Here is a 12,733-nt window from a genome sequence, read left to right on the forward strand (position 1 = left end):
ATAAATCCTTCTATGGACCGATGTTTTGTGATATTCTAATATTTTGAGATAGTGGGTTATTGAGTTTTGTGAGCTATAATCTGTAATTATTGAGATTAAAAACAAAAAAGTCTTGAAATATTTCATTTGTAATGATGACTCTTGAATAGCAAAGTCTTACTTCTTCAATAAAATCACAGGAAAATAATTAACTTTCTCGTGATATTCTTTTTGTTAAAATGCACTCAGATATGCTGCCATAATGTTTTATAAGGGTAGCGCTTACACAGGTAGGCTACATTAAACCAGAATAAAGTGTTGATACAGTGTTTGCTCAAAAGAAAGATGCTAAAAATCACAATAAAACTTGTGCATTAGTCAAAAAAATCAGTCTGAATTATTTGCACAAATGGACATGATTGTTATCATTTTAATTCTAGGTGCATGCTTCTAAAATAAATCCTGAATTAGAGCCTCATCTGGATGATTCTTAATTTTTAAGGTTATATATCATCATGAACAACACATTCAGACTCACATACTCACCAATATTTCATGCTCTTATTTAAGAGAAGTTTTATTTTGGTCCTCTTTGAGCAAGAAGAGAAAAAACTAATGTTGCTGATTATTGCCAACATGTTACAAGGTCAGTTTCAAACATGCAACTCAAGCCTTTAATCTAAACATCAGTTTTGAATTATTTAAATCTTGGCCAAAAAAAAAAAAAAAAAAAAAAAACAGCATGACAATGCCAGTGAATGATAACTCAAATGTTTGAATACAACTGCTCCATGATTTAAGTTTCTGTTCACATAATCCCAGTCTGTATGTTCTCTTCCTTCAACATTTACTATATCACTTTATTTAATGGATGTGTTAAAACTCAGAATCTTGACAGAATCTGATACATGGATAGAAACTTATGATTAAGGTATATCGTGTTCTTTTCAACAAAACCACATTATGTTGAAATTTCCCCCAGGGAATCCATACAAACTTTCAATTATAACCATCGTCTGTGCTCAGTTAGGAAACTTGTTGTTCATAACAAGACTATCAGCGCCCTCTGGTGGACAAATTTATGACACAGCTAACCTTACACATCACTTTGTCATTTCTCTGATATTTCTTGATACTTGTTGGCCAAAATTAAAAATGCTCCTTGCGTAATAGTCCTTACTATTACTCAGTCTTAGTTTTTTCCCACACTAACTTATCAGTTCAGTCTTTCCCTGTTTGGAATTTGGGAGCTTAGACAATGGGTATTATACCCTGGTAGTACTGACTTTATGCTTCTTTTGTCTTTAATGTCCCATGAAACAGCTGAAATGTACAGAAAGGAGAAATATTTCTGTTTGTATTCCATTGAATACATATTGTTTTCTATAGTTTGACAGCCCAAAAGGTTTAAATTCATGTTTTTAGAAGATCTCTTTCATGACAAAGCATCTAAATATTAAAAAAAATCATATGCTAAGAGAAGAATGTGCTGAGGCTGGAGAGAATAAACTCATCAAAATGCTTGACACTCTTATAACCAAATAAGTGAAAGAGAAAAGATAAATCAGTCTACCAAACACATAAAAATAGCAGGGAATAAAGAAAATCTGACAGCATAATCAGTACTGTTGTTATAAATCCTTTATTACGGGAAGTATTTAAAATGCAAATTATACAACACAGCGCATGTTGAAATGCATAAGTGTGCAGCGTACATATTTGGAATATGCTCCAGCTCACAGTGGTTAAGATTGCGTGAAGCCAGTCCTGAGGGATTTGGGTTTGCTAGATATTTTCATTCAACACTGCAGACCTGAAGTTCTTTAAGACGGTTGCATAACTTCCCAAAAGTGTCAAACATTTGAGACGAAGGGATCAAATTACAAAAAATATGTCTTTGTTTTTGTGTGTCTTACAGGAACCCATGCCTCAAAAACACAATTAAAAAAGATCTGAACCACAGCTGCACAGAGTGAGCAAGGCATGGGCAGATGTTTAAATGTATTGCACTGGTTTTACAATTATTTTACAGCATGTTTTTTATTTCATATTAAATTAATTGCCCTTCTTACTCATATTTTCTACAAAAAGGCACAAAATAAAGGGCACTACCAACAGGACAAAGAATGTGCAGTATGTGCTTCTTTTCCTTTGGCAGAAACATTTTCATAGTACTTGTAACGCAAAAATTATTTCCATCAGTGTTAATACAAAAAATATATTTCTATACATTTGGCTTTTGTCTCTGATGTTGTGTTTAGGATTTGAATAGACAGGGTGGAAATACAATAGATGCTAGCCTTGTGTATGTGTGAGTCTGACATTGGCCTTGTGTTCAGCCTACAGCTGCAGCAGGTCGTCTTCCTTCAGCTCCTGCTCTTCTGGTTTTGCTTCACCAACCAGAGGCTTGCTCCTGAACAACCCCAACAGCCTCCTCCATTCCGTGCCTACAGACAGAGGAACATGACAGCTCAAAGATCATGGTGTGGAAAAATGAGGACCTAGAGGACCACAGGACCAAAAACGTACCTTTCTGAAGATTGGAGTTTTTCTCTGTTGGGGATTCACCAGAACCCATCTCAACAGCCTTGTCAGCCATATACAGGTCTTCAAATGCAGAGCCCTCATAGCCAGAACCTTCCTCATAGAAGTAAACAAAAGGTGACTCTCCCTCTTCACCCAGCAGCGGTGTGTCCTTCTGGACCTCCACCTGCTCCTCCTCTCCCTCTTTCTCTGGTTTCTCATCCTCCACTGGCTCTGCCTCCCTGCAAACAGACGAAGAGTCATACATTCAAACATCTTGATGCAGTTTTGGAGCCTGGATTTTGCTTCATCACAAGACTTTGTCATTCAATATTTATCTGATAAATAATACTTTTTCATGTTAATTATTGTTTGACATTTCAGCTGTGTAACAGCAAAAACGCCCAACATCCCAGACTAAACACCAGACTCAGCAAAGCTGGAAACAGTCTCACTGTCATGTTTCCAGACATATAAACATCCACTCAATGATCTTTATGTTACGTTTTGTGTACACAAAAGTTTACCCTTTCAGTCAATGTTTCCCCACTGTTTTTTATCCTCATGATATAAATGTTCAGTTTAAATCTCATATGAAGAGTTTGAAATGGTCACAAAAGAGACTGGTTTTGACACTGACGCCTCTTTATGATTTACTAAAGCAATAGAAACTATTATCCACAATTTAATCAAAATTAAATTAAATGTAACTTTAATCATTTCTTAAAAGTTATTTTGAAAGCCTGAAACTGCTGCCAGGGTTAAGTGTCAGTTTTTGATTAACAACAAGTTGCTGAAAGAAAAAACACTAATTACACATTTATATTGCAATATGCTGCTGGTACACACAGTTGCCAAAATGAAAACAAATCAAAATTTCCTTCCAGAAGATTTAATGATAAAAAGGGGGCATGTTTTTCCTACAAGGAGCATCTGGAGGTGTTATGAAACATCTCATAAATACACACATACATACTGCCACACAAAGGTTGGCAGATGATGTCACAGAATTAAAGGCCTACACAGGTGCCTTTAAAGCTCACCTAAGGGCTGTGTGGGTGTTAGCAGGGGCAGACAATGCTCATGTAATGTTCCTCTTACCTTTACTAGCCCTGCAGTATAACTTTATCAATAACATTTACTGTAGAAGTTTTGTAACCACACTTAACTCAGGTTTTAACAAGTAGACTCTAATCAGCCAGGATAATGTTTCTATGCACTAGCATTTAAACAGCTGCTAGAGTACACTGCTACCTTCACAGTCTGTGTCTGTGGACTGTGTAAGAAAGTCACAAGTTTAAGAAAATCAAGACAAGGAAACAACTTCACCTGCCATAACATGGCTGAGTCTTACCAGCTTTTCATAGATGTACATTAATCAAAGTGTCAGTTTTGAGTTTAGTCACTGATGTTTTTAAATGTTATCTGGCACTTTTCAGACCTGAGCTTCAGACTAATGTGGCACTTACACAGACAAAACAATAGACCAGAAGCAGCAGTCCACCAAGCGTCACAGCCCACTTCCTCTCAACACTTCCCTCCGGCTTCCTGTTTGAGAAGCTGCTAAGGTGAGAGCTGAAGCTGAGGCCCGCTGTTTTCAAGCTCACTGATGTAACATTGGAGGCCATGTAAGAGTCTGACTCCTATCAATACTACTACTAAACATGCTGTCTTTTAGTCTAGCCCCTGATAGCACACTGTGTACTTTTTGATGCAACTCACTGATGGTTTATGAAGTCCTTGTTATTCACATTTTCTATGCATTTTTGGCTTGTCTTTTTTTTAAAAGATATATTCAGGGGGTTTTATGCCTTTACTCATAGAGTTAAAGGAAAGAATTAGAAATAGAAACGAGGAAAAGAGAGAGGAGGGGAGAGACATGCAGGAAAGGAGTCACAGGCCAAACTTAACTATGGCCACCTGTGTACATGGGATGCATTATGGGCACAGACCCAGGGGCCTACGCCCAATGGGGGCCCAGTATGACGATGAGAGAGAAAAAAACTTTTCTTTTACCTAATTCACACAGTGCTGAACGGGCGTTGAGTTAGAGCCCTGCATGGGACTCTATCTGCCCATTCCTCCTGAGTTTCTAACCATTAACACCTACTCATGCAGTGCGTGCCATCCCCTTCCATCTGAACCCGTAACATGCACGTCTAATCCTTCAGTCTCATGTAAAGCACAGAATAGTAGATATTGCATTCACTTAAACACTACCCTTGAGAAATAACATTTTTTACTGTTCGAATAAAAGTCTTCTCATTGAATGAAGCGTGAAAGAAACACATCCTCATAATGTCCCAAACATGGATAAATCATTGGCATAACAGCTGACAGCACAGACTCATTTAACCCCTGGATATCTTAAAAACAGTAACGTCAGAGTCATATTTACATACTTTATGTACACATCATTTGTTTTTAAGTCATATGTAGATGAAATTATTATCCTGATCATTGTCTGCAAGTGTCAAAAAACTGCAGTGCACTCCTGTCAGCTCTCACAGACAGTCCAGATTTACTCTGTTTGCTTCTTTCTGTCCCTGTCCTGGTCAGTAAATTAAACGCTTAATGAAAAGAGGCAAATTTTTATGGAAAGAGGGAATTTTCCCCTCAAACAGTGTAATGGCTCAGTGTCTAACATGACAAATCTAGTCAAAAAACTGCTGCAGGTGCGTTTGAAATATGTCTGTAATCAGTTATCCCTAAAGTGTTTATAACTCTACGTTTTTGACCCTGTTTTGGCATTATTGTGTGTAAATCCTGTGTGGTGGTGGATTTCTATAAATCACAGGCAGAGCCATGGGGTGGTTTGCAGGGTGTATGCCCTTGATGTTTTCTTAAAAGCCTTGAATCTTTAAGCCTGGTAAATGTATGATACTATTGAGTATAGTGATCAATAAATGCAAAAAGAAATATCCTGAATGATGATGATGAAAAAATGGACCCAGCTGATCACAATATGGGAATTTTATTCCTTAGGCCAAACTGGGAGAAAAACAGATTTTGTATTTTTTAGTTCTAAAAGCTTAAACACATACTGCAGAAGAAATAAAAAAACAACTAATAATAATATTTCTGAAATTTCATAGATATGTATCTCTATTCACACAAGTGTAGATTTCATCCTTTTATGTGATCCTAAGTCATCAGTTTAAATCCTCTAGAAGCTTCCAGTGTCTCCACCAAACCCCAGCCTAATATTCAAAACCTGTTTGCATGGGTATGTACGGTGGCAGAGGTAGTTGGGGTTTCAGGGGCCCTCCAAGATATTGTGCCCAGGGGCATCTGCATTCTTAATCCGGCCCTGCCACAACCCAAACACAAGGCCATCTGACTGTGCCGTCTGTCATATTTTTATTTCACAAAGAACATGTTTTAGATATGCTATGACACCGTTTTTTAACATGTATGTGATGGTTTATATAGTTATCTATATGAAGAGTGTGTTGCTGATGTTACAGCTGTTTTAAAACATTTAGAACACGGTGTGATTTTGACATAGTAGATGATAAAATATGATTTGTGGTTTTCCTTTAGCAAGTTTCCTTCGTCTTATGAGCCAGTTAGCTGATATAATCACTGTTTGCTAAGAGGAACTCTTAGAGAGGAAGCCAAGGCCTAAGACCAAGACTGTGATACAGTCTTTCTCAGCAGTCCAACACATTTCCACAGAAGACATCCACAAGTACTCAATACCCTCACAAACACGCTGACACTGACACACTATTCTCTCCAGGCTCATTAATTCCAGACGGTCACTGTTTTTAATATCAAGTTGAACTTTATTAAACTATCTAGACGGAGAGTCTCAAAGTGAAAAATGGCATTAAAGTATTTAATACTTTGTCCAGAAAGGGAACACGGTGTTTGTTTTAAACTGTAAACTGTGAAAAAGTTCGTTAGAGCAAAACAAAAACTGATGAGCTTTTCACACCATCCGCTAAAGAGGGTGTGAGGTGTTGACACAGTGACCTTTCCGATATGACAGATATTTTTAAATATACAAATTCATTCAAATGTCATGAGACTGAAGCAAAATTTGTCATAAGACTTTTGCCTATTTTTGCAGATACTGCAACAAAGACGGAAAAGTTCATATTCCATTGATTAAATATCATACAGATTTAATGGATGGTTATCAGTGGTTTTAAAACTTTTGTAAAAATCCAATGAATATGTTAAGGTAGTAAGCAGTATCAGATTTTTAACTTTGAAATGTGGTGTACAGTTATGCTCTAAATGCCAATACAGTGCAGATACATTTCACGTGGAACTGAGATGCAATTTGATTGACACCAGTAAGATTTTAAAAAAAAATCCATTCTATAAATTTTAGTGACAGATCATAAAGGGGTTTGGACAATTGAACCCAAGAAATTTCATTGGATGGATTGCTCATTCAAACAATATGATAATAGAGAGATGTGATATGAAATATTCAGGTATTTATGCTTCTATCTCTCAGAAACTTTACAGTACATTTTGATGGAGGACATGGGGACTTACAGCATGCCCCTTGTCTTAAGATCAAAGATCAGTGATATCTTTAATATTCCCAAGGGCCAAATTGCTTCACAGCCAGTAGTACCATTCAGACCAGTCCTCAAACCACAGGAATAAATACAATAAAAGTTAAGACAGGTAAGAAACAATAATAATGACAGCAAAATAAATCCCAGCCAAATCTTGCATTTAGCTATTCAAAAAGGCTAATGACAGTCAGGATAATGGAGTTTTTCAGTCATTAGTTTTTGCCACATTCTAACTTTCACTTATGCCTTTTTACCCATGTAAACTTTTAAAAAGATTTAAAAACCATGCATATGTCCAATCCTGCTTCTTTCTTGAGCTACAATATAAATAAAACCATGTGGTGTGTCAGTCTTTTCTTTCCTCTTCTGACCTCCTCGGCCACTCTCTGTCAGGCTCTCACGCTGTCTTTCTTTATCTCTCCACGTTGTCCTCTATTTTGGCTTTTCTTGGCCTCAAACCTGACACTTATACACTCCCAAACACACACACACAAACACGTGAATCCATACACAGATAGAGGTGGCGTTGCTGGAGTTGTGTTAACCAAGGTAACAGATCCAATGCAGCATCAGCATTTCTATATTTACAGTCTGCATTTATCTGACAAAAGCATGCTATATCATCTCAGAGACAGTTGTGTTGTTTTGGTGAACTCTCTGCTCCTCTCACCTTACTCTGAGCAACACACACACAAATCCACGCTCACATCCTGACCTCTCATTACGAATACTTACAGGTACTGTGCAGCTGAAGCGGGCAGTTTGCTTGGTAGCTCTGGGCTCCATGTCATTTCTGGACTTTGCTGGGTCACACAGTTGGCCTGACCACCCTCGGGGTTACATTTCACAAACTTATACACAGCTTTCTTGGGAGCTCCTGTTGAAAAAGGAAATGTCATCTTCATGCATCATTTATTTAATTCTTTTTGCTCTCATGCAACACTCAATACAACAGATCACTTCAGTCTGAGCATTCTTGGGAAACGTCTGGTTGCTCATCTGGATCAGTTCAGTGTGTGAGTTAGGGTTTACTGGCTCCACATTTCAGGAGATTACATTTTTTTGCGACAGGGTGAAATGACGGTTAGCTTGTGCAGTACTGAGAGGACAAGGAAGTTACAGTTTCACAGCTTCTCAACACATCACAGACAGCTAATGACAGCTCATCTTAAACTTATTTTACACTAACATCCAGTGTCAACACTTCCTTGTTTCTATGCAACAAGTTAACATTATAACAGGTTTCTAAGTAGGAACAGAGTTAATGTAAAACCAAACCCATGCCAATCATCTGATCAAGAATCCTGACTGTCAGACAATAGATGTTTAGCATTTTAATATATAGATCCATGAATGCTGAAACAAAAGTGCTCAGACTTAAACTCATATTTCTTGTTCATATAATTTTATACAGGCTCTTTGCACAGTTTTACTCCTAAAACATCTTAATAACTCCAATAAACTAAGGGATTGTTGGCTTATGAAAGGAAATTCTGTTTTTCTCTGGAAAAGTTGTCACGAAATACCCACAGAACTGGGAACAAAGACAGACTACCACCATCTCTTCAACAGATTAATAATATTTGTATTGCTCTAAATTACAAGTTAAATGTTGCTTTAGCATGTGGTGAATAGCTTCCTGTGACAAACAGTGTTAATATTCTGTGCCAATAAGATAAATGGAATTACTGTCACTAAAATAAAAGCTGCTGGCCTGATATAAACTGATAATATTTTAGCACTGCTTGTGCTTGATATACCATCATAAGGCATCACTTACCCATTAAGTTTTTAATACCATTTATTCTACATGCAATGATTCCACGTCACATCAAAAACAGCTGATGTACACAGCAAAAGCTTGAGTGTTGATATCTCAGGGTCAGGATTTTAACTCCCAAAGTGTAATTTTAACTCCATTCTAAGTGAAAAGGTCTTCAGTGTTGGAGTTATTTGATAGTGTTGATCCATCAGTGTTAGTTCAACTCTCTAAAGAGTCAATTGATCAAAGCTCTGCTCACCGTGATTTCAAATCTGGGGGAATGTATGGGCAAAGTTCCCATTACGCCCTTAGCCAGAGAGTATAAATGTGTTTTATGTGTAGTTGAGCTTTAATGTAGCCTGTTGTGCACATAGCCCTGCTGAGGTTCTTTGGTCATGTTTCTAGTGAACTGTTGTTGTTTTTTGCTGTTAGACACATTTGCACCATGAGTGAAGCTACCCACTGAGTTAAAGCTCCCGCCTGTGACTTAAGGTGTCCCTTAAGGATGCACAGAGGGTCAGTTTGATGGCCTTGCGATTAGGCTGATTCTCTGCTTTGTTCCTGTCAGAGGAGGCCCATCTTATCATGTTTTTCAAGAGTAACTGCAACTCTGTCACACTGTGAAATATTTAACACTTTAAATGTGTAATTTAACTATTTGTAGTGTGGACAGACCAAGCTACTTTAAAAAAAAACCTTTCTTTCCACCCCTGGTCACTGGTCCAGCAGTACCACCATACATTGCAGATCGGAGCTTTAACGAGCAAACCAAAGCCAAAATATATCATCTGAAAGAAAGTGCTAAGGATTCAGCACGGAGTAACTTTTTTTCTCTACGATGATTACAGACGTGATGTGAGACATCATCTTAATGCACTAAAAAGTGATACTGCACAAAAATATGTATGATCATCTTGCCACAAAAGTCACAAAACTTCTCATCTATTAATATTTTTAGTTTGGTTGAGTATCAGTTTTGAGTATCAGTCATTTTCAACACCCAGCCCTGGTCATGGATATCTACAAGCGGTTGTTGCAGAACGTTAATACCAATGACGCCAATGTCTGCGGCTACAGTAGCGTTGAAACCGTTTTTGTGTGATCATGAGTCCACTATGTAGCTCACTGTATAGTGAATAGGGAGTAGGGAATGAGTGTGTGAGCTCGTCACAGCCAGAGTGTGTGTGACATGAGGGCTTTTGGAGCCAGCCTCAAGTGAACACTCAAGGAACTGTAGTTTTTCTGCATTTCATTTTTCAAAGCTTGAGGCTGGCCTTAAAGGAAATGTCTGTGTCAAATTGAATAGAAAATGGAATCTGTCAGAATTTTTGTTTTAATTATTTACTTTTAAATACAACAACCACTTGCTACTTTTGCATTGTTAGTTTCAAATTATTTATTTTCCATGTTTTGTTGTTTTGTTGATCTGGTCTCTCTTTAGAAAATGACCCCTTATTTAAATAATGAAATCCCCTCTATGAATAAAGGTAAATGAAAAAAATACTATTTGTTTATCATCCCCTGGAATATTGCCTGTGATAAAACCTTGTGTTGAACCACTAAAAAGTGTAAAAAACAAATACTGTATATTTGTGTATTTTTGATAGCCCATTATTATGGGCTAATCTATCATTTAAAAACAAAGCAGTAACAGGTGAACACATGATATAGTTTTTTTTTCTAGTTTCTTTGGGGTTTTCCTGCTAGTTTCATTGTTCTATATTTAAACAAAATACCAGTAGTTCTTTTGTGAAGGTGAAGGTCCAAAATTCCCCATGTACACACTTTTATGTCACATCGAAACCAACTCGGAAACTGAAGTGTCATTTCCTTTTCCAAATATGAACAACACTAGTTATGGCCCCCACATGTATTTGCCATCTTGAACTTCAAAGTAAGCTAATGACCCCTTTTTCATCATCAAAACTGATTACAGCAAAGATAGAGGTGTTAAAGTTGTGGTTTTATTTGGAGCAGCCCAGCAGTAAGACAGACAGAGTAACAGTAACACATGAGTCATAGTTAGTTACCGTCAGAACTCGCATTATGTTGACATATTAAGGCTTATATCAGTATCATTTAGCTAGTTAATCAAAGACCCCTTGTGGTCCTCAGACCACAGTTTGGCTAACTCTTCCCCTTAATGTATTTTGAGCGCACTTACGTCTTTCCAGACGTAAAATAACTGTAATACCTTCCAGTACAACCTGTTCACAGACGTCTACAGTGTTAGGGTACTTTACACAAACAAAAAGTCGACCTACCCTTTCCAATCTGTAAAGCGAGGCAGGAGACAACGACGAACAGCAGCAGCTTCATCCTCCGCTTTGTCTTTCTTCAACAATCTGTCAAAAGTAGAAAGGTTCTCCTCTGCACAGTGCAGCGTCTTGGCTCACAGAAGAGTTCGCGTAAACTGCCCTAAACTGCCAAACCACCCAGAAGAGTACAGCCCTCCGCGTGCGTCATGGTTTCCTGAAGTCTTCTCGTGAAGAAAGTGAGCATCCTCAGTGGAAACTGTTGCATTAGCTGCCTCAAACGGGCTATCGGATATCAAGACGTCCGAGTTTGCGTAACCACGCACTCTAGGCTGAGGAAATACCACAAGATAGCATTCAAGATTCAATCTGAGTTTCTGGTATTAAAACGGAACGGAGGAAGCGAGAGTTTTTCTTAATTGGCTGCAAGTTCACTATGAAGTGAGATAAGAAGACTCTGAGACTGCTTTTACTGTGATTCAGTTAAGTTTTCCCTTCTAGCTCCCTTTAGTTTATAAAAAGCAGCCAGAAGCTTTATTTGTGCATGCATGTATGTAAGTGAGGGGGTGTGTCAGCCACTTGTTTTAGTGGAGGTGACAAAGAGGTCGAGTCTTTTAGTCTGATTTGTGCCCTAAGTTGAGTCTTTTTCAGTTTAATTGAATAAAGACTTTCAAGGGCAATAAGTCTAACACACAAAACCAACATATGAGTCGAAAATAAAACATATATTTGAGATAATATCACAATAACACAAACTTTTGAGTGCACACTTGAAAATGTAGTCACTTTCAAGTGTAGATTTGCATGTTAACTCTCAGTGGCATGAGTGCACATTTGAATTGTGAGGGTGCACACTAACAGGTATATAAATGCAAACTTTTGAGTGCCCACTAACAAGACATAGCCTACTGTACTTGTAGGCCCCAGGACGCATCAACCTTGGCCCTGCACTGCTTTGGCCTTTTGTTGGCCATTGTCCAGGCCTGCAGCATACTCATGCCAATCTAGTCCAACACACCAAGAGCTGGATCAGGCCTGAGAAAGCACGCCAGGTGCCCATAGAAGTGCAGGTGTTGTTCCCATATTGGGCAGTTGACCCTTCCTGTCCCTGCTCTCCTGGGCACATCAGCATTAGCCACATGGTCTTGAGGATACCCAAAAATGTGCCAAAGAGAAATCGTCACAAAGCAGTCCAGTCAGCACCTCTGGCCAAAGGACAATTTTTTTAACTGCACACACATTCAGTTGCACACTTACATTATTGTTTTAAACTATAAGTGTCATACAGTCCTGGCAGTGAGAAGGGCTCATCCAGCCCATGCGGTGTTTTGGGGAGATTAATTACTTAACAAAAAATGATATAATATTACTCAAAAGTAAAACTGGGGTAAAATAGCAGCAAAAATGTCAATATATATAAACAACTTTGTAGGTGTATGTGCACCTGAAAAAAACATAGTGAAATGTGCTTTGTGAATTGGACCATAAGCAGTCACTAGGTGCACGTGATGCACAAATATTGGAGCTTTAAAGAGCCATGTACCATCATTAATGAATACCCCAGCTTAGGTGTGCACTTTTGAATGCAAACTGTCAATGTATACTTTCCACTATATCATGTAAACTTACTAGAGCACATTTTAAAGTGCATAAGAACAAAATTTAGTTTCACATTT

At 37.9% G+C, this 12,733-nt stretch overlaps 1 protein-coding gene across 1 annotated transcript; it reads right to left on the reverse strand.

The window, feature by feature from the left end:
* Positions 1 to 1,602: 1,602 nt before the first annotated feature.
* On the reverse strand, positions 1,603 to 11,292 carry srgn (serglycin). Its single transcript, XM_041786995.1, has 4 exons — positions 11,067 to 11,292; positions 7,776 to 7,917; positions 2,509 to 2,744; positions 1,603 to 2,426 (listed from the first exon to the last, which is right to left on the reverse strand). Exons 1-4 carry the CDS (start codon positions 11,119 to 11,121, stop codon positions 2,320 to 2,322), a joined length of 540 nt encoding a protein of 179 aa, XP_041642929.1. The 5' UTR covers positions 11,122 to 11,292; the 3' UTR covers positions 1,603 to 2,319.
* Positions 11,293 to 12,733: the final 1,441 nt, after the last annotated feature.

Source organism: Cheilinus undulatus, linkage group 1 (genome assembly GCF_018320785.1).
Source record: "Cheilinus undulatus linkage group 1, ASM1832078v1, whole genome shotgun sequence".
Classification (NCBI taxonomy): Eukaryota; Metazoa; Chordata; class Actinopteri; order Labriformes; family Labridae; genus Cheilinus; species Cheilinus undulatus.

Coding starts and splice junctions, on each gene's coding strand:
- srgn (XM_041786995.1), bottom strand. CDS start 11,121: ATGAAGCTGCTGCTGTTCGTCGTTGTCTCCTGCCTCGCTTTACAGATT. Junction 7,918..11,066: donor CGCTTTACAGATTGGAAAGG/GTAGGTCGACTT, acceptor CTTTTTCAACAG/GAGCTCCCAAGAAAGCTGTG. Junction 2,427..2,508: donor AAACTCCAATCTTCAGAAAG/GTACGTTTTTGG, acceptor CTCTGTCTGTAG/GCACGGAATGGAGGAGGCTG.